The 22278-nt window shown below is 55.0% G+C and overlaps 1 protein-coding gene across 1 annotated transcript; it reads right to left on the bottom strand.

The window, feature by feature from the left end:
- Positions 1 to 19644: 19644 nt before the first annotated feature.
- Positions 19645 to 22243, bottom strand: Dio3 (iodothyronine deiodinase 3). Its single transcript, XM_005343035.5, has one exon. It carries the CDS (start codon positions 21547 to 21549, stop codon positions 20641 to 20643), a length of 909 nt encoding a protein of 302 aa, XP_005343092.3. The 5' UTR covers positions 21550 to 22243; the 3' UTR covers positions 19645 to 20640.
- Between the last annotated feature and the right edge of the window lie 35 nt (positions 22244 to 22278).

Raw genomic sequence — 22278 nt, 5'->3', positions numbered from 1 at the left:
CCCGTGCATGGGGGGCACCGGCTCCGAGAAGCGGAGTGGGGAAGGGGCAGGACGGATCCGGGGCTCCAGCGTGTGTCAGGAAACCCGTCGGAGTGAACTCAGCCGCTCCTGGCGGCAGAAACCACGCTAATTGGGAACAGCTGTCAAGTTTTCCGTGGCACAGGACAGATCCGAGACTTAGATTTCACAATTTACCAGCGGAGTTCACGGGCTTTTGACAGCTCGGTCATATTTCCACAAGTTACCCATAGGTTCCTTCTCGGGGTATGGGGGTGCTCTTGCACCCCACCCCATGGGCCCTGGTCTTACCCCACCCTACATCCCTGCCTGGGTAAAGGGGTTTGCTACACAGATGGGGTCCCCTCGTTCTATAAATCAAACCCCATTTCCTTATCAGCTCTCTGGAATTTCACAGATGCCCAGATCAACAGACCTGCTGGAACTGGAGTCCCCCCAGCTCCCGACTCCAGCACTCCTGAATCTTGGAGCTGGGGGGAGACCAAGGGGCTGGGTGACATTTGAAGGCTTGGGTAATGAGACTCACAACAACGGTTTTGTTTTGAGTCACAGGGACCAGTACAGAGTGAGAGGTCCTGAAATATCTGTTGATTGTCTGCACCACTGCCACCAATTGGATTCTGACGTGGGCAGGTGGGTGGATGGACGCATGGACATGGGGTTGCAGTTTGGAGGGGTGGATGGGTGGTGCGTTTGGTGTTTGATTTGGGACGCTGTGATCCAATCTGGCTCTGGTTCTTCCAAAGGAGTCCCGACATTTTCACCTCTAGTCAAGAACTCCCAAGTACTCCCAGATTCGGTTCCAAGAGGCTGGGGAAGAAGAGGAGGAAAAGGGGAGAGTTGGTTCCTGAGTGTGGGAGGTGTTTAGTAAGGGGCTGGCTGGTGTTTAAGAGTGTGTGTGTGCTTGTGAGTTGTGGGTGCTTGGGTGTGTCTGTGTGAGAAGTTCCCCCTGAGCCAGGGGCCATAGGTACCCTGTCCTGGGGACGCGGCACTCACAGCCCTTCTTGAGCCCTCTGTGCTGCATTAAGCATAAACTGTCTTCAAGGCTCTGAACTCCCGCATGTCTCAGATCCACGTACTTTGAAATAATCAGAATTCTTTGCATGCCTAGGCAGCCAGGAGCGGTTTCTGGACTTCCTGCCAGCAGGAAGCCACGGGGTGCAGAGCCCAGAGGCAAAGGCACTGGCTTGAGAATGACCCCATATGGGGGTGGAAGAGGCAGCTTGGTTCCCGGAAGCCTGAGCCCTCAGCTCTAGCACTATCAGCTCCTCAGGGCCCAGAACTACCCTGCTGGTGCCAGGGAGCCCTCAGTCCAGGGCCTCTGGCTGCCCCCTCCCCTTGGAGACCCCCCATCTTCCTGGTCCCTGTGAATCCCACTCTACTTCCCACGGTTCTCTTGGAGTCCCGGCACTCCCTGACTCGGTTTCCCTCAGGTTGCCAGGCAGTACCTGGGACCTCGGGCCTCCATGAAGACTGCCACCACCCCTCTGTCCACCTCTCCAGCTGTGGTCAGGATGAGCCCCTGATGTGTCTTGCTGGAAACCCCTCTGGGTGGCAGCTGTCAGCCTTTGGGGCGCTTTCTGTGTCCCGCCATCACCTGTGTCCTCTCTCACCAATATGCTTGGTCACCTGAGCCGGTAGGGGCCACTTTCAACCCTGGTTGGCAGAGAAGAAGCCAAGGCCTAGAGACTTCAGGTCATTTGCCCAAAGTCATGCGGCTGAGTACACGAGTCCACCTGTGGGTCTGGCTGTTGCACGGAGCTGGACCCAGGAAACACTGCCAGGACCTGCTGCCCTGGGGGGGGCTAAGCCGGCAGCGGAGCCAGGTGTCATCACACCCCACTCCTTGCGGAAGCTCCCGGGCCCCGGGCCTCGTCTCTGTTGATCACAATCACAGCCTCTGGGCCTTTTACACTCCTAGAGTGAGCAGAGAGAAGCACCTATCAGCGCTCCCGGCCTGAGTGTCAGCATCTGTCCCCACTCGTCACCATCCCAGCAGGCATGTGGAGGCACACAGTCCCGGCCCTCCACCCCTCACCCCTCCCTGTGCTTCGGAAAACCTCTCTTTTCAGTGCAGCTGCTGGCCAGCGGGGCCGCAGGGACGTGTACACAGGAGCCTGGAGAGGGAGGTCACGTCCCAGCTCCAACCGCTGGCCCCTGGATTCCCTGCCCCCCTGCTCTTACACGTAGGGGTGTCCGCTGGAAGGCAAAGCCTTGGACATATTTCTCCCCCGCTGTCGCTGCTCAGGTACCCCAGGGTCCACTCTAACTGTAGGAAGTAGGTGCTGGGCTCCTGGCGGAGCCCTCCAGGCACTGCTTTCTTAAGTGGCCTGAGTGATATTTGAAAGAATGAAAGTTGATTTTAAAAAATTAGGTTCCTTCTATAACCTGTTTACTTTCTGCATGTGTCGTGGCCATGCCTGGTAGCTCTTAGAACTGGGCGGTGATATGAGCCTTGCATCTCCTGAGGACGTCTGAGATTCACCCAGGGTGGAGGGGCTGGGGCAGGTGGCAGTCACAGCAGCAAGTGGAGCTGATACCTGTTGGCATCTCCATGTCCAGCAGCCCTGCGTCCAGTGTGCTCAGTGCCACAGGCCTGTCCTCTCAAGAGCCCTAGGATATATGGGCTGCTATCCCCATTCTTAGCCAGTTGCACAGCTAGCTCACGGGTGGCAGGGCCAGGGCTTGGCCTGGGCCATCTGGCCCCTGGGCCTGTGCTGCAGGAACATGCTCTTTCCTGATGACAGTGCAGGAGCTGGGCCTGGGCTCCACAGCCCTGTGCTCCTGGCTGCCTGTGGCATGTGCTGAGGGGTGCCCAGGGTGTCCTTCAGGCTATGCCAGAGATCCAAGGGGACGAGGTGCCACATTAGCACTCTTTGGGGATCCCACTTAAGAAGGAAGTGGCTTTTGGCCTCCAGGCAGGGCCTGAGCAGCTCTTCTGGCTCCAGGCTGCCCATCTGCCCCTTGCACAGGTATAGACACTGAGTCCAGGGAAGGAAGGTGTTAAGGTCTGTAAACAAGTCAAAATAACACCTGGTATTTTGCCAGGGGAATGTTAGAGTTCCTAAACAAGTCTGGATGGTGCCTAGCAAAATGCCAGAGGGAGTGGTTTGAGAAGTAACAAAAGCGAGCCATTAAGTGTGCAGATTCCTTATTGGTTGACTGATGTATCTAGTTTATGCTATTTAAGATAAGCTGTGCAAAATGTATAAATAGCTCTGTTGTCCTGAAATAAACGGCTCCCTCTCCTGCTGTATCAAAGTACAGAAGTTATTCGTCACCCCCCGGTTATTCTGCTGCAGCCGGACTCCGGCAGGAAGGGCCTTCACTGAGAGCCAGTGAAGAAAGGCTTCTGCCTGCCCAGTGACAGTGATAAGAAGAAATACTGGTGCCAGCCCCGGTCCCCTGGACACTTCATGGGCACCTGTTCTTTCAATCCTTCTGCTCCCAGAGGCAGGCAGGACCACTCCTTTTCCCAGGGGAGGAAAACGGAGGACAGCAAGACGAATGAGGGGTCTTTTGTGCTTTCTGCTCAGAGCTTGTGTGGCTGAGGCAGGGTCTCCCCCAAGCAGGGGGCCCATTTCATTTTGTGCCCGCCCATGTTCATCCCCCTGCCCTCTGGGTAGATGCCAGAGCCACGGGTGGGCACAGTGCAGCCCAGGTTCCGTGGCACCCCGCCCAGGTTCAGAGACAGGTGTGAAAACTCTCCTTGCCCTCATGCATGTGTGGTGCCAACAGGGGGCAGGTGCCCCCTGGGGCCGCCTGGACTGAGCATAAAGGGTGGTCTCCAGCCAACATCAAACCCTCAGACCTGATCTAGGGCTCCCCGTGGTTCTGGGAATTTGCCCCTGATGGCCTTTCCTTCGACTGACCGAGGGCACGTGCTAGAAGTTGGTGGAAACATGCACGAGGAGCAGTGGGCTGGGTGGGGCAGCACACATACTAAACAGGAAGTGCCTGCCCAGGCTCCAGGGGCAGCCCAGGCACGCCTGTGCCCTCAATTGGACTTAGGTGGGATGCATCCAGTGCCCACCCAGAGGATCAATGTGTGGGTGGGCTGCCTCTTGTTAGCTGGATCATGGACCCTCTCATGCCGCTGTCTCTCCATCTGCAAAATGGGACTTAGAATCAGTCTTCAGAGTGCTGCTATGAAGACTAGTTTAGGCCCACTCCTGGAGCTCACCTGCACTGACCCTGGCCCTGTGTGCTGCCCTGGACCAGAAGGGACCAAAGCTCTTCTGGAGAAGCCCCCAGGGTGACAGCACTGGAGACTCCAGGAAGTTGGGCCTGAAGTCTGAGCATACCCACCCCTACTACTCAGAGTCGATGCAGCTACATTAGTTTTAGGATTTTAAACAGAACGTCAACGTTAGGTTGGCTGGATGCCCTGTCCTCCAGAACTCTCCCTCCTGCTCCCCAGGGGGAGTGATCTGGACAGGTGGCATGTGTTTCATATTTTCACTGCGTCTACGTGTGTGTGTCTGTGCATATATTTTAGGTTATTTGGGTGCTTCTCACCAACATCTCATTCTGTGTATCTCTGGCTTTTCCACTTCACACTATTTTCTTTTATTGAGGAAAACTTCTCATGTGAGATCCGCCACCTTGCAGCATATGCCTGAGTGGCACTTGGTGTGTTCATGTGCTGGCCAGCCGCCACTGTGAGCTGGTTTTAACACAGTCCCCTAGACTCACTGTCCCCAGTAAGCAGCCCACGCAGCCCCGCCCCTGGCCACCTCTACGCTGCTTTCAGTCTCTGTGGATTTGCCTCTTCTTTCCTGTGAATGGGGCTATGATACCTGCGCAGTGTCCGAGGCTCACTGTGAGGGGACATGCAGATCCAGGTGGTCCACTGGAGCTGCTGAAAGGGACCATGGCTCTGTAGCTCCTGCATTCCCTCCCGTGCTTCCCCAGGCAAGGACTTCCTGGTTCCTGGGGAGGGTCCAGTCCAGGTGCTCTGAGTACCCAGTGCTGCATACCAGACTACCCAGAACTCAGTGGCTAAAATAGTCGTTGTATTATTTCTTTTGCTTCTGTGGCTTGACTGGGCTCAGCTGAGCTGTTCTTCTGCAGGTCTCACTTAAAGCACCTCATGCAGTCAGATCGCAGCTAGAACGGGAAGCTCAGGGGATTTGGGGGTGGCCAAGCCTCTCTCCTCCTCCAGTGGCACTCCAACAGAGTAGCCAGCCCCTTACGAAGTGACTCTGGACCCTGAGAACAGGAAAGCAGAGTGACCAGCCCCATTGAGGCTGAACCCAGATGCCCAGCTGTGCCCTTCCTGGTTAAGGTAAGACCCACACCAGAGTGGGCCAGTGGGGCCATTGCTGAGGACCAGCCTCTCTACTGGGCTGTGGGGCTCAGAGTGGCTTTGCCAAGTCGTGGGTGCACCTGTGTCCAGTCTCCTGGGCGGCTGCTGACCCTCCTGCCCCATGCTCCAACAGGCAGAGAACCCATCCTCAGCGTCTGTGTCTTTGCCCTGGGACCCTGCCCAGTGTGACCTGGTGTGACTGTTACTATGCGTTTTTAAATCCCTGCTGTGACACTGTAACTCTGTGGCTTAAAGTGACATTCATTTATTCCTGTGCCATCTGGAGGCCACAGTCAGACAGGTGTCTCTCTGTGTGGAACTCAAGGTGCCCTCAGACCACAGCCCTCTGAAGACCCCTGGGAAGACCCCTTCTTCCCTTTTCCTTCCCTGCTGTGCCTGGCCGTGGTCTCTTCCTCATCTTCAAAGCCAGGGTGGGCACCTCCCTGGCTCTCGCTGCTCCGAGCCACTTCCTTCCATGGTCAGCCTGGGGCTGACCCTGTTCCACACCCAACTCCTCAATCATATCTGCAAGTCCCTTTTGTCCCGTGAGGAAATGCATCCATAGCTGCTGGGGACGAGGGCGTGGACCTCTGTGGAGGATGCAGATGTCTCTGACGGCCTCTCAATTTGTTGGCGGCCCCTCGCCCTTTTCTGCTTTGGGGAGTTATTGCATAATGCTGCCCATCCCCCCATTGGCTTATGGACTCTCACTAGAGACCGGCTTCTTGGTATACTGATGACCAACGTGCCTCCAGTGTCCACTTTACTCTTTTACATCCAGCAGGGTGGAAGCAGGAGCCACTGCATCCTCTGACTGGGGACTGAGGTTTTAACGATGCAACTGTTTGTAAAGGTGCAGAGGAGCCAACTAGGGACAGGAGCACCCTAGGCTGGTGACACTGACCCCAAGAGCCAAGACCCTGCCAGGCTTCACAGGAAGGGCACAGAGCGAGCTGGGTGGAGAAAGCCACCGGGTGGGAGCGGCGGTCTTACGCTCATAGCCAGGCCACCGCAGTCCTGCCGGGTGGACCTGGGACTACCTCTCCTCACCTGGCCTCCCCCAGCCCTGTCGCCTGCCAGCCAGCCCATCCCCAGAGCCCACCCAAGACAGTCTATTGATGAAGAACCCAGGTGGCTGGCCTGGCCCTGCAGGGCAGAGAGCAGGCTTCTGCAGGTGGCCACTGGTCTGGAGGGATAGGCACAGACCCCAGCATGTGCCCCAATTTGGGGAAGGCATCTTTTGTCACAAAGAGTGTTTGAGCCTAGTCATGTAGCAATATCTTTTTTATATTTTGCCTTTTTTCTTTAAACAGGACCTTTGTCCCGAGACCATGGGGATGCTGTTTTTTAAATTGCAAGTGTTTGCGCGCGTGTGCACATTACTGTGGTAAAATACAAATAACACAAGAGGGACCACCTTTGCCACTTCAAGTGTGTAGATCAGACTGTGAGAACGTTGACATGTGAAGCTGATCTCCAGAACTCTCCATCGTGCAAAACGGAAACTCTCCTCTTGGACATCAGTCCCTACTTCTGTCCCTGCCCTCTGCCACCACTACCACGGTTCTGTTTTCTGTCCCCTGGAGTGTGACTGCTCCAGGGACTGTGTGTGATGGAACCATCAGTGTCCATCTTTTCCTGCCTGGAGTATTCACTCAGCCTACTGTCCTCAAGGGCCACTCACGGCAGTGACAGGGTCACCCTCTTTTTGAGGCTGAGTAGTATTCCCTTGTGCAGATATGCCACACTCTGTTTATCCTGTCATCTGTCGATGGCACGTGGTGGCTTCCACCTTTTAGCTGTTGTGAAGAAAGCTGCTGTGAGTGTGGAATGTCTTTGAGACCCTGCTTTAATTCTTTTGGGTCTATACCCAGAAATGGAATTGCTGTCTCATATGGTGATTCTATTTTTGATTTTTCAAAGAGCCACTAAACTGCTTTCCTCTGTGGCTGCACCATTTCGCATTTCCGCCGACAGTGCCCGAGGGTCCTGCTTCTCACGTCCTTGCCTCCCATACCTTCTGCCTTCTGTATTTTTTTTTTTTTTTGGTGTCTCCCTAGTGGGTATGAGGTAGTATTTTACTGTGACAGAGAGACATTTTTCCACATGCTCTTTTAAAAGTGACAACAGTTTGCTTTTTGTACTCAGGTCTCTATTTCATTGGTGTGTCAGCTTTTCAGTGCTGTGACAAACACCTGAGAAATCCCCCCCGTAGAGGACGAGAGGTTGACTGTGGCTCACAGTGTCAGGTGTCATCCCTGCTGGGCTGGCCCAGTGCTCTGGGCCTGAGGTGAGGCAGAGCATCGGGCCCAAGGCTGTTCACCGCTGGCAGCTGGGATGGAGGGCTGGGAGGTGTGTGCCGGGGGGCGGGGGGGGGGGAACTATGGACAAGACCTTCCTCCAACCATGCCCCGCTGCCACTCAGCTCTCAAGGGACTAATCCATTGGTGGGGTCAGAGGCCCCGGGATAAGTCACTTCCCAAAGCCCCACCTCTGGGCGCTGTGCACAGGGGACCAAGCCTTCAGCACACAAGGCCCTGGGACACTCCAGACAGGGTATAAGGACTGGCTCCTTGTGTTCGTGGGTTGTGTGTGGTGAGGGCACAGTGTGGCTCCTCCTCACGGGCCCTGCAGGTGGGCTGCCAGCTGTCCGTGCCCAGCGCTGATGTCCCCCTGTCAGAGCCATGGTGCCACGCCTCCCTGCCCCTCTGCTCTGTCCCGGGCCTGGCTTTTCCATCGCGACCTGTAAGTTGCCTTTCCCTTACCCCAGCTGGGGCAGAGTGTTCTCTCCAGAGGTGGGCCCCGTGCTCCTCCCACAGGGTGGCCTGCGCTCCTTCCATCAAATGGTGGGGCCTGTGTCCACTCCTTGGACTGGGCTGGCCTCTGTGACTGCCTGGGCAGACAGAGTGTGCAGTGGTGATGCTGGGTGACTTCTGGGGTGAGTCGTGAAGGCAGCGCGCTGGGTCACCTGGGATGCTCGCTCCTGGCTGAGGTTTCTGGGAGCTGTGTCATGGGGGTGTTTGTGTCGTGGGCCGTGGGAGTCCCAGGCGCAGGTGGAGACGGGCACCTCTGAGATGACACCAGCCTGCTCCCACCTGAATGCAGCTTGTCTCCCACTTGAGATGCCTGCGGAACTTCCAGGAGGTCACCAGGTTTGGGGGTGACCCACTTCACAGCATTCAATAATGGAAACACACGCCTAATTTCTCTTTATGGCACTTTTTACCATGCAATGTTGGCCTGTCTAGGATGATCCTCCAAAGCTCTCTGACTTTTTATGGTTCTCCCCCAGCTGAGTGGTGTGCCCTTTGGGCAGCACCGGGCTGGTTTTGTTTCCTGTGGAGCAGGAACCGCAGCCTGGTCATTTTAGGTCTTAAATAAATATTTGTCAAAGGAATGAATGGGTAGGTGGTGTCTCCCCCATCCTTTCTTCTCCAAAATTCTCCTGGACCTTTGGAAGGTGAAGATATGCTTGTGAGCATGCTCCTGGGGATCTCGTTGGGTTGACAGGTGAATGGGGGGGGTGACACAGGGGACCACAGTCCTCAGACTCTTGGAACCAGTGGGAATTCTCCCTAAGTGAAATCTTCTTCTGGGTTCCATATGAGACTTTTGCCTTGCGGTCTCTGGTTCTGCGCTGTTAAGCAGGAGGGTGGGCCCGGTGAGGGACGGCTGTGAGGGCCGTGGTGCTCCGGGCAGGGCAGCTGGGGAGGGCTTGGGAGCTCCCTCTGGGGAGCCTGGTGTGGTGGTGGTTTACAGAGGCTGGGGCCAGCTCTGCTCTCACCATGCTCTGTGAGGCAGTCTGGGCTTTGCCTAGACCTGTGTGAGTGGGTCCACCTATCCAAAGGACACAGCGGGGAGTTCAGATCAGAGAGGGCAGGCTGTGGCCAGAATGGAACAGGAAACCAGCACCTTCTTTCAGGTGACCAGGCCGTCAGCATGTAATGGCGTCCACTGGGGACAGCTGCCTTGGACCAACTCTTGTCTGCTCATCCGCAGACATGGGGATGTCTCTCCAAAGCAAAGTGTGAGCTCCATCCAGGACAGTTAAAGCTCACTTTTTATGCTGCCACCTTCCAGTCATCCTGCATGGATGGTTCCAGGCTCTCCAGTCAGCCCTGCAGCACTGAGGAGGGTGCCAGGTGGGTGTCAGGGGCTGGAGAATGCAGTGAGAGATCCCTCCACACACTCATGTACACACATGCATGTGCTGGGTTTCTGTTCTCGCGACTAAAAGGCTCAGGGGTCACTCCAGTTAAACTGGGCTAACTGGGCTGCACGAAATAACCACACAAGAGACACAAATACCTTTTTCTTTGGGGTCGCTGTGACGGCTCCTCTGACCTTAAGTGCCCACGGAAAGAGAGAGAGCGAGAGCATGCGCTGACCCCTTTTATTGAGGAGAAGCTATTCAAATGGGGCAAGGGGTCAGGTTTCAGGGGGCTGAGTATCTTCATGATGTTCACTGTCAGCAGGTTGACTGACACCTGGGTAGGCCACACCCAAGGGCACAGTAAGAGAAGGGGACACACGCAAGGCACTTCCATGGAAGACTCTATCCTAAACAGGGCAAGGGGTGATATTACAAAGGAACAGGTGAGCATAGCTTCACCCATGGGGCTGTAGCAAGACACACCCATGCATGAGTCACCGACCCTTGCACCAAGAAGGGTGCCACATTTCTGTGACTGAGACACTCAGCACCCAGCCGAGGAGTGTAACTCAGTCATGTGTAAAATTGGCCTCCCACACGCGTGCACACACACACAGACCCATGCACATTGCACCTGCTCACACATGCACACACAAGCACATGCACATACATGTTAAACACACTGAGAGAGATGCACAGCACTCACAGGCACACACCTGCACAGTGTCCCTGGCCTCCTGACCCAGCAGAGCCCAGGGGACCATGGCGGTTCACATAGACTTGCTGTCTCCACGGCACCCAGCTCAGGGACAGCTGTACCCGAGAGGATGCCAAGAGGATGGAAAGAGGTTTTGGCTTCTGACAGTGGGTATCTGGGTGATGTGACCTGATAGCTCTGTGCCCACCCAGGAAAAGAGAACAACCATGACATGGGCGGCTGTGACCACGCAGGTGCCAAAGCACTCCCAGGACTCATGGCCAATGTGTCTGAGTGTACAGGGGACCATCTCAGTGTGATGTGCAGATGTCGCAGTGTGTGTTGTGTGTGTGTGTCTGAGTGTGTTGGTGGCTGTGTGTGTCTGGGTGTGTGGGCGGCATGTGTGCTTTGAGGTGTGGGAGTGGGGAGCGTGCCAGCCTGCAGTGGGGCAGGAGCCGGCCCATCTGGGCTTGCTGCCGTGTGCCCAGGTGGTCCCACAGGGCCCCTCCCTAGGACCTGGAGCCTGGTGAACAGTCTCTCAGGTGGCACCTCCCTGCCTCCTGCCACCCGGCATATCTTTATTATAGAACATGGAACTCTCTCCATGTTCCATAGTAAAGTCAAGGAATGTCAGTTGGTCCAGACAGGAGGGTTCTCTGATACTCACAAAGAGGGTAGGTGGGTAGTGAGCACAGGTGGGCTGTGAGCACAGGTGAACTATGAGACAGGGGAGCTGTGAGCACAGGTGGGCTGTGAGCACAGGTGGGCTATGAGCACAGGTAGACTGGGCATACAGGTGAACTATAAGCACAAGTTGACTGTGAGCACAGGTGAGCTAAGCACAGGTGAGCTGTGAGCACAGGTGAGCTATGAGACAGGTGGTTTGTGCCCAGCCAGACTGCGGCAGGCTATGAGCACAGGTGAGCTATGAGAAAGATGGGCTATGAGCACAGGTGGGCTGTGAGACAGGTGAGCGATGAGACAGGTGAGCAATGAGATAGGTGAGCTGTGAGCACAGGTGAGCTGAGCATAGTTGGACTGTGAGTACAGTTAGACTGTGAGCACAGGTAAACTGAGCTCAGGTGGACTGTGAGCACAAGTGGGCTGTGAGCACAGGTGAGCTGAGCACAGGTGGACTGTGAACACAGGTGGACTGTGAGCACAGATGAGCTATGAGACAGGGGAGCTGTGAGCACAGGTGGACTGTGAGCACAGGTGGACTATGAGCACAGGTAAACTGTGAGCACAGGTGAACTGAGCACAGGTGGACTGTGAGCACAGGTGAGCTGAGCACAAGTGAATTGTGAGCACAGGTGAGCTGAGCACAGGTGGACTATGAGCACAGGTGAGCTGAGCTCAGGTGAACTGTGAGCACAGGTGAGCTGAGCTCAGGTGGACTGTGAGCACAAGTGGGCTGTGAGCACAGGTGAGCTGAGCACAGGTGAGCTGAGCACAGGTGAGATGAGCACAGGTGGGCTGTGAGCACAGGTGAGCTATGAGACAGGGGAGCTGTGAGCACAGGTTGACTGTGAGCACAGGTGAGCTGAGCACAAGTGGGGTGTGAGCACAGGTGAGCTGAGCACAGGTGACTGTGAGCACAAGTAGACTGTGAGCACAGGTGAGCTGAGCACAGGTGAGCTGAGCACAGGTGACTGTGAGCACAAGTAGACTGTGAGCACAGGTGAGCTGAGCACAGGTGAGCTGAGCACAGGTGACTGTGAGCACAAGTGGACTGTGAGCACAGATGAGTTGAGCACAGGTGGGCTGGGAGCACAGGTGAGCTATAAGCACAAGTGAGCTATGAGCACAGTGGACTGTGAGCACAGGTGAGCTATGAGCATGGTGGACTGTGAGCACAGGTGGATTGTGAGCACAGGTGGGCTGTGAGTACAAGGACACTGTGGGCAGTTAATACTCTGCGTGATGGCTCAGGAGGACAGCGGAAGGTGAGCAATCCATAGCTTTTTGGTCTCTCCTGACTCGTCTGCAATTGGAAGACAGAGCATGTTGATATGATGTGCCCAAGAAGTCCAGCAGAAAGTCAAGGGGGCTTGGGTGGCAAGAAAGTCAAGGGGGCATGCCACATATGGGCTACATGTGCTTGCATTTGTTTGTAAGACTGGAAAGGCCAATGCTCAAATTCATGCTCATAATTTGAGATGGTTAATTTTATTTATTAATTTGACTGAACAATGAGGTCCTAGGTATTTGTTTAAATATCACTTCTGGGCATGTCTGGGAGGGTGTTTCTGCATGAGACTAACATTTGACTCGGGGAACTGAGTGAATAGATGGCCCTCCCCAATGTGGGTGGGCCTCATCCAATACCCCATCCCCCACCCCACCCCGTCTCACTAGAAGGGAAAGGCTGAGCAAAACGTATCTGTTCTCCCTTGCCTTTCCTTGAGCGGGCACCATCTTCTCCTGCTTGGACTTGAGTTTGGACTTGGACAGGAACTTGCACCATGGGTTCTCCTGAGTTAAGTTGAGTTAAGTTGAGCTTAGCCAGGATTGCTCAGCCTCCATAACTGCATGAGCTAATTCCTGTCTTTTAAAACCCATTTATCAGTGGTAGAGGCTTGCCCGGTGCACATGGGGCTCTGGGTTATGTCCCCAGCACCCCGCCCACACACACACAATTATTACAATGGAAAATAGCAAAGGATACATTTTAAATTTAATTCTATATTTGAATTAAATAAAAATATGTTGTACATAATAATGGAGTCACCATGCTACCAAAAGAAACCCAGAAAATGCATGTGGTATTCATGAACAATAAAAGCCTGATGGTTAGGTTAGCCCGTTTTCCATGTTAAAATCCGTCTGCTGATGCTGCTTTCTCTCCAGCTTTACTGAGTTCTCTCTCCCCGCCCCTGACACACACTTATGCATAGATCTGTTTGAGGTATAGGATGTGATATTTGGTACACATGTAAATGATAAATGATCACAACCAAGCTAAGTAACATAGCCATCATCTCACATCATTTCTATTTTTTGTGTGGTCAGAACATTGAAGATCTATTTTCTTAGCAATTTCAAGTATAAAACAGAACATTCTTAACATTCTTAACTACCTGAGACCACATGAACCTATTCATCCCAACTCCAGCTGTGTGCCCTTTGACCAGAACCTGCCCCTCCTGACCACCTTTCTCCCTCTGCCTGAGTCCACGGGTCATCTTCCACAGGAGACCATGCAGTTTGTCCTTCCGCGCTTGCTGTAGTTCACTTGGCATAACATCCTCCAGGCTCATCTGTGTTGTCACAAATGCAGAATTTCTTTCTTTTTGAAGGACAAATAATTTTCCATTTATGTAAAATAATTTTCTATCTTATTTCCATAGTATATAATTACTATTAATATAATATGAATATTCTATATTAGTATTGTATTAATGTCATACTCCTGTGTTCTTGTTTCCATATGGAAACCATGTTCCATATACACACAGCATTTTCTTTTTCCGTGTCCACTGATGGGCACTTGGGCTGATCCACGCCTTTGCTATTGTGAACAGTCGTGGGATTGCTGGATCACTGCTAAATCTAGTCTTAGTTTTTTGGGGAACCTCCATACTGTTTTCCATAGTGGCTGGACTCATTTATGTTCCAACTAATTATGTGCAAGGGTCCCCTTTTCTCCACGTCCTCCTCGGCACTTGCTCTCTTTGTCCTTTTGATGAGGGCCATTCCTGCAGGTGGGAGGCAGGGTCTCCCTGGGGTTGGGATTTGCACTTTTCCCTGCAACTGGTGAGGGTGAGCACTATTTCTCATATATGTGCTGCCATCTGTGTGGCTTCTTCTGAAAAAATGTCTATTAAGCTCCTTTGCCCATTTTAAAATGTTTCCTTGCTATGAAGTTGTTTGAATTCCTTATATATCTTAGACACCTTACCAGATGCATGGCTTACGAATGGCTTCTCCGCTTCCTATGCTTTCTTTCCTTTGTTGATTGCTTCCTTTGCTGTGTAGAAGCTGGGTAGGGTCCATTCCTTATAGTAAATTAATCTATCTACCTAATCACCCGTCCATCCAACCAGCACCTATCTACCTATCTCTTATTGGTTCTGTTTTTTTTCTTCTGGAGATTAATACATGATTTAAAATGTCACATTTTCTTTCCATACAGTGACATTAAACAGCAAACACCATAACAAGTTGAGATCTCATGGGAGAGAAGGCACTTTCCTACGCTTTCCTTCTGCCCTTAGACCTCCAAATCAGGGCCATTGTGCAGATGGTCACTTCTTCCTCAGCCACAGGTCATCAGACCCCTCTCTGCAGGGTCAGGAGTCCTCTGCCTGGCCACAGGGGTCCAACCAGCTCTAGATGGATCTGAAGATCTTAGAGGCTGTGGTTCATTTTTCAAAGGACCTAGTCCTTTGAGGTTTGCAACCACTCACCACCCCAGAGAGACCACAGTGTAGACCCCCCCCCCATTCCTCCACTCAGGGCTGTTAGAGTAAGACAGACAACGCCCGAGATCCAGTTAAATTTGAATTTCAGGTAAACCATGAATTTAAAAACTGTTTTTAGTATATCTTTAAAATCACCTCTATTTGGGAAACACTGACACTAAAAAATCATTTTTTTGTTCAGCTGAAATGCAAATTCACTGCGTGTCTGATTCTGTTTAGCAGCCCCGCCCCCACTCTTCTTCCCAAGGCCTGTCCTCATGGCACCTCCACCCAGGCCCCCCCCCCCAGGGCCACCATCTCCTATAGACCTGTGCCCTGGGCCCTGGCCTTTCCGCCCCCAGGCTTCTGCTGGCCACAGCCCGGGGTCTGCTGTTTTCAATTGTATTTTTTTCAGTCATAAGAGCAATGCGTGTTCACTACAGAAAAATCACAGGCTACAGATAAGCAATAAGAAGGAAGCAAGAAAACACTCATAATCCCACCCACACAGGAACGGCGGCTGCGACTACCTCGGGGTAGATTTTTCTAGAGCTCTGTGTGTGTGCACCTCTGTGCATCTTTGCAGATATTAAAAAAGAGCATGCACACACCACACCACAGTCCACACCCACAGCCCTGCGGGGCTCTCAGGTAACCTGAGCCGGGCTCTGGAGCACGCTGACCTGTTTCAGCCACCAGAAAGGGCACCGTGGACCCCACGCTGAACCCCCAGCACTGGGGTCAGAGAGGCCTGTGGCCAAAGACAATTTCTAATTCTGGGGCCGCCTCAGAGAAGTGCCACCGAGGGGTGTAAACAACAGAAACAATGAGACTGGAGGTCGGAGGCAAAGGTGTGGGCAGGGGCTGGCTTCTTGCTGGCTCCCTGATGGCTGCCTTCTGAGGGTGTCCTTCTAGGGCTTTTCCGGTGTGTGTCTATATCCCAGTCTCTTCTTTTAAGGACACTAGTCAGATTGGATTAGGGCCCACCCTGATGACCTCATTTAACATAATCATCTCTTTACAGCCCATGTCCAAATAAGGTTTCATTTGGAGAAACTGGAGGTTAGGACTTCAACATCTGAACTTGGAGGGACAAAATTCAGCCCCAAACATCTTGGCCCAGCTCCCTGCAAACATTTTGAGCTTCAGTTTCCTCATCCATAAAATGGGGCCGAGGATCATATTCCTCTCACTGGAACTTCAGCGCGGCCAAGTCAGATCATCCTGAGAAGGCGCTGGCCCCAGACCTGGCTCCTGGGATAAACCAACACTCAGAGGTCACTTCTCTTGTCTTTCCTTCCCTGCAGGTGGATAACCAGGGGGCCATGGGCCTCTTGCTACCTACCTACTCCTTTGCTCACCAGTTTATTTAGCTTAACTCCTAGAGGAGAGTGCCTGGGTTAGAGGTGGAGGCCAGCTTGCCCCCTGAAGGCGCACCTGTGCCTCTGGGTCAGTGGTGGACATGTGGATGTGCCCCCTGTCTCCATCCTCAGGCCCCTGGGGCTCCTCCCCACCCCCATCACCTGCTCCCCTTTCCTGTTTGTAGGTCCTACTGTCCCTAAAGGCTCACAGAGACCCCAGAGGTGTGCCCAGGGCTCTCCCCATGCTGGTCCTGGCTCTGCCTCTCCTCCTCCTCGTCCACTATTGTCCCTTCCTGTTTGCACCACACAGAGAACTCCTTGCCCTTTGACCAGATGTGCACGCTTAGGCTTCTGGGCCTTTGTTGTGCTCCCTACTAAGGATGCCCTTCTTCCCATGTCTTCCTGGGAGAGGAAGGGACGCTGGCCCCAGGCCTGGCTCCTGGGGTAAACAAACACTCAGAGGTCACTTCCCTTGTCTTTCGACTTTTCCTATGGACTCTTTTAAAGTCCCTCTTCCCCCTTCCTGCTGAAGTCTGTACTGCATGATAAGCCACTCCAGACCCTGGAAAACACAAACAAGGAGGATATTATGGAAACAGCAAGGATAATGGCTGTCTCCCACACCCCACCATCCCAGCACTATTTGAGGACAGAGTTGAGTTCCTCCTCAAGGGGGGAGTGGGGCTCAGAATTCAGGATGGTGCCAGGCAGGAGCAGGCATGCAGGCGCAGACCTGCTCAGACTGGATGGGATCGCCCAGGAAAGCAAAGGGAAGGGTGCGAGAGGGTGGGCGTTGGGGGCGTGATCCCAGTTATGGAAAACACATCTGAGAATGTCACATGAATGGCTGCAAATATGTGGAACAGAATCTAGAAGCAGACACCCCACCAGTCCACAGGCACTGTCCTGGATGAGAGGGAAAGGTGACAGACATTCGCCAACACTTCCAAACATCTCTGACCCCCAGGGAAGACACATTTCCTTCAGAGGCCCAATTACATGGATACTCACGTGAACACACCCACACACATTCACACATATACTCACACACTGCATGTGACTGAAAGCAAAGTTGCAGGAAACTACTTCCTTAGGTGAGATATAGGCTGATGTTTTTATTTTATTTAATCTATTTCAGTTGTTCAATGTGCTTGACTTGATCCAATAAATGGATCTCATGACCCACTGCTGCATCCTGACTTATAACTTGAAAAATCCTGCTCTATGTTCTTTTATATTTAACATTTAATATTGAGAATGGATTGTGTATTATCATTGTATTTTTTCACTTTAAGAGAGCCAGCATTGAGAAAATGGAGAACAATAACAATCAAACTTTCTAGAAGACAGCTTAGCAACATGTGGCAAAACAGACATTTTAAAAGTCATGCATGCGTCTTGACCTGCCATTTTACTTGGGGACAAAGAGGGACAGAGCTGAGAACAACTGCACATGCTGATTTTCTGCATAATAAGGGAACATCCTTAACACGTGGAGTGCCCACCCCCTGAAGTTGTCCCTTACCCTTCTTTTGGCCACCTGGTGTTACCATTCAAGACTGATTTATTGACATGGAAAGAGCGGGGCGTGGGAAGAGGGGGTGCCCAGCGAGTACAAAGTTAATGGTAGGCGACAAAAGGACAATCCGCTCTTGTTTACCATTGAGGGAAAAGAGAGTTGAAAGCGCACACATTGAGAGGTTACCTTGCCTTGGTTCTATTGCTTCTCTGGATTCTTCTGTTCTCCGCAGTGAGCAGACATTATTTTCATAATAAGGGAGGATTTCCAAGGAAATGAGAGAAAGAAACTAAACAGGGAAAAGGAGCACAGAGGAAAAAGAAAAAGATGAAGGAGAAGGGGGAAGGAGGGGAAGGAGGAAGGAACAAAGAGAAATAAATCGGGGAGGTAGATGTTCTCTCCCCTCTGCGGCGGCGTGGGGGAGCGGGTCCCTCCAGCGTGAGGAGTGTTTAAGAGCCAAAGGTCCCAGTGCTGAGCGCGCGTCGAGGTCTGGGAAGTCCCAGTGTGCGCAGCTGTGCTGGGAGGAAAGGTTGCTCCGCGCGCCCTGAGGGTACCCCTGAGTGACCAGCAGGGAGGCGGAGCAGCAGAATCGTGCTCTGGGGGACCTAGGGCAAACCCAGCTGCCCCTAACTGTCTTCCGCGAGTCTCCAAGTACCCACCTGGGACAGCCGGCGAGCCTCCAGCTCGGGGCGAGCCCTGTGCGACTCGGGCGGAGTCCCTGCTGCGTTCTCTGTATTCTTGGGAGTTTAGGGTTGTATTCTAGGGAGGTTAGTGCTTGAGGTGGGGTGGGGGGAGGAGACGCTGAAATGCCATCTGTGCCGATTTTTTTCCTTAAAGTTATTTTTCATTTGAAATACTTTTAAGGGAGAAGGAGAGAGAGAGAGAGAGAGAGAGAGAGAGAGAGAGAGAGAGAGAGAGAGAGAGAGAGAGAGAGAGAGAGAGAGAGAGAGAGAAGGAAAAAGAAGAAAGAAAAATCGCCCAAATTTAGGACATCAGTTCCAAAAAGTTTTCACGGAGGAGCAGCGTGGGGGCTGGGCGCGGAGTTGGCTGGACCGAGGCCTCTCTCCTATCCCTCCCGCGGTGTCCTCACTCACCCACGCTTCCCCCGTGCACGCGCACTCCCACCGAGGCGCGCACCGACACTACTCTTTGCCCGAGCCACCTAGTAGTCCTGGGTTCCACTGTCCGCTGGCCCCATGCTGGCCACATCCTCAAACTCTCGCTTCAGCCCCTTTTCCTGTCCCCACCTCTCTTCAGATAAAAGTGTCATTAACAGAGGGGGTGCGGGCCGTGTTCCCAGGGTCTCCCTCACTCGGAGAGCTGCAGGAAGAGAGCGAGAGTGGGCACTGTCTTGCAGCACCTGGTCACGAACACAGGCGGGATCTGTGCCAAAAGCCCCGACCTTCACCTCGCCCCGAATCGCCCCCCGCCCCTCCTTCTTCCACCTCGCTCCGCTTCAATGCTTCTCAGCGGCCAGCAGGCTGGGGTTTGGGGGTGGTGAGGTTGAACTCCAGTTTGGAGAGGAAGAGGAGGGGGTGTCCTGGACGGAGCACATCCTCCAGCACCCCCAGCCCGGCCGTGGGAGCTGCTGTTGGAGAGATGGATCTGCTCCACTACTGCGCGCTTTGCTAGTCGCGCCTCCGGCGGACTCCAGCAGCCAGGCGGGGGTTGGCGGGAGACGGTTTTGCAGGTGCGGGAAGCGGGCGAGGAAGGAGCCAGGTGCGCGGTGGCACCCACCATGGGCGGGAAAGGAGCTCTGCGAGGTTCAAAGCCCGCCTCGCCCTTCCCCACCACCCCTCCCCCACATCGCTGGATGCTTAGAGAAGTTAGACGGGCGGCTGCAGGGACAGCATAACTGTCAGTGTGCGCGCGCGGGCGCGCTCACGGCCGCAAATGAGGAGCCCCTTGACTCTCCAGCCCGGTTCCAAGACCCTGGGGGGCCTCCGCTGCCTGGCTCTTCTTCAGTTGCCCAAATCCTGGCCTGGGTGTGTGCATGAGTGTATAGGGGCGCCCCGGCCCGCCCCAGATCCTCTTCTCACTTCATCCACTTCCTGCGCCCCTTTCAGTTTAGGATCCTCCCCTAATCCCTCTGGGTCACAATGGGGTCGCCAGGGAGAGATTTGTGTTTAATTCCTGTCGCTACTCAGAGGAAAGAGAAAATAAAGGCACCAAAGGCAAGCAGAAAGCAGTTTACTTCAAGCCTTTATTATTGTAGCTTAAAAGAAGTTTATGTACAGGGAATATTTCCAGCCAAACACTCACTGGATGGCCTTTGAATCAGGGCCCTCCATCCCCTGGTCCCTCAATGAGCAGCTTTGCCTAGGAGTAACCTCACTCGGGCCCAGGCTGTCCCCCTCCTCCCTTTCTCCAGACTCTGCCGCCCAAACTCTGTTCCCCCAAGGAGTCCTAGCTTCCCTCTCTCTCTGGGGCGCTGTGAACCTTGCCAGTGCCCCTCCTGCCATCTTCTTCGGGCCTCAAAACAGACCATCACCTGCCCCCACCCCCACCCCATTTGCGGAGATTTCCTCACGGAAACTCAGAGCACTCTCCCCACCTCGCTTTAGGCGCTGTTTCGAGCCTCCTGCAGTTCGGAGCCAGCTCGTGGTCAAGACCAGTTAGAGATAGTTCGTCATCAGCAGTGGGGCTCGTGCGCGCCTAAAACAAGGGGGGAGGGAGAAACCACCCTGCCCACCCTTCCCCATCCCCGAAGAAACCCTCCCCCAGACTCAGGGACAAGAAGTAAACACAAAGCAGCAGGGCTCCCTGCGTGCGACAGGTGGGTGCCAGGCAACTAGCGCTAGCCTAGAGCGCTGCAGGAACCCAGCTGCGCTCAGGGCGCGCGAGGCGTGGCCAAGGTCTCTGCGCTCTGAAAAGCTGGGCGCTTGATTAAAGGCGCTCTGGGGAGGTGTGAAAAGTGCTGCAGGGGCAAGTCCTGGGGGCACACAAGGTGTGGTGAGCACCGCATCAGTGCTGCCAAGGAGATTTCAAGCAAGCCAGGTAGGTATAAGTGAGAGACAGTCACTGAAGTCCCTGGGAGGCAGGCTCAGCCTAAGATCCGCAGCTCATTGTATCTGCTCTGGGGACCTCGCCAAGCTTGACTTCCTTTGGGGGTGCTTGTACGTGGGCTTCAAAGGCCCGAAGGCCCAGCTCACCAAGTTCAGTCAGTTGACCCGTTGTTGGCTTACAACCGACGGGGCCGAGTGCCGTGCAACTGCTCATCATAGCGCTCCAACCAAGTGCGCAGCTCTGAGACCTGGTAGCCATCTGGGCCACGGCCTCCCTGGTACATGATGGTACCACTCTGGATGACGTAGAGGCGCTCGAAGTAGGCGCCATATGCCGAGCTGCTGGAATTGGCCATGGTGTCCAGGACAAGTGCGCAGCCTGGCGCACCTTGCTGCAGCACCCTTGCTGCGCTGACCCGGTCCTCCAGACTCCGGTGTTGGGGAATGATGTACGGGGAGTCTGTGGTGATCCAGCCGTCGGAAGGATGTGCTTCCTCAATGTAGATGATGAGAAAGTCGACGTCGCGCTGGTACTTGGTGACCAGACGCTGGAAGGCGCTCATGCGCGCCATGAACGGTGGTCAGGTGCAGCTGCCGAAATTGAGCACCAGTGGGCGGTTCCCTTGGGCATAGTCTAGGATGCGCTGGCTCCGGAAGCCCTCAGGCAGGACCACCTCCGAGTTGGGCGCTGGTCCGCCCTCGTGTGCCTGCTTGAAGAAATCCAACTTCTGGCCATGCCACACGGCCTTGAGCGACGCCAGGGTGCACAGGCGGTTGTCGTCGGACACGCAGATGGGTGGGTCGTCGGGGGGCACCTCCTCGCCCTCACTATTGAGCTCCACTTCGGGTTCGGGCTGGCGGCGGCGGCCCAGGAAATGCTTGCGGATGCACAGGAAGTCGAGGAGCCAGAGCATGAAGGCCGTGCCTAGGAAGCGCGGGAAGAGCACGAGGCACGAGGCGGTCTGGGCACAGAGCCTCAGGGAGTGAAGCAGCAGGGAGCGGAGCATGGTGGCCGTGGGCCCCGTGGCCCCCGGGGGCCCCTCGCCTTCTCCGACCACCAACCGCGAGGCGGCCTGGCGAGGCATCTGGGCTTCGCCCTGCGGAGAGCTCAATTTATAGCCGAGGCTTCAATTGGCGGGAGACTCCACCTCCGCCCAGGCCCGCCCCCTTGCAACTTGAGCCCTGAGGGATCACCCAGTGCTGCGGCCAATGCCCTAGAAATCGTGGGTCGAGGGCGGGCACTGGCAGGAGGGGGGCGGAGCGGTCCGGCCGGGGGCGGTGGGGGCGGGCCTGAGTCCTGCAGCCAGCTCTCAGGGGCGGGGGACCCAGGCGCCGCTGCCTCCCGGGACTAGCAACCCGACCGGGGACCTGGGCGCCCGCGGCGGAGGTCTTCCAGCTGGCGCGAGCTCTGCGCGCGGCCCCGGTCTCCGCGGCCTGGCTCCGGCCCGCGCCCCTCTCGCCGCGCACCTGAGCCGAGTTCCCCGGCGGCCGCCGCGCCGCGCCGGAGCTCCGGTTCGCTTCCCGCGCGCCGCCGCCAACGCCGCCCACGCCGCTGCCGCTCGTGCGGGGCCGCTGCCCAGGTACCGAGGGAGTCGGTGTCCGCGGCCGCCGCTTCGGTGGCCCTGGCTCCCGCCCCGCCGAGGACGCGGACACGCGAGGAGGCAACTTTGCGTTCCCGCCGCCTTCCCGGCTCGCCCGCGGGCGCCGCTCGACTGCCGGAGCCCGTCCGCCCGCCTCCCGCGCGCGCTCACACTCGCGCCTCGCACACGGCCGCCCCCCGCACCGCCCCGCCACGCACACCGCGCTCCGCGCCC

This window comes from Ictidomys tridecemlineatus, chromosome 5 (genome assembly GCF_052094955.1).
Source record: "Ictidomys tridecemlineatus isolate mIctTri1 chromosome 5, mIctTri1.hap1, whole genome shotgun sequence".
In the NCBI taxonomy this organism is placed as follows: Eukaryota; Metazoa; Chordata; class Mammalia; order Rodentia; family Sciuridae; genus Ictidomys; species Ictidomys tridecemlineatus.
Note: the sequence above shows the minus strand (reverse complement) of the source record. Positions and strands in the feature narration are given on the sequence as shown.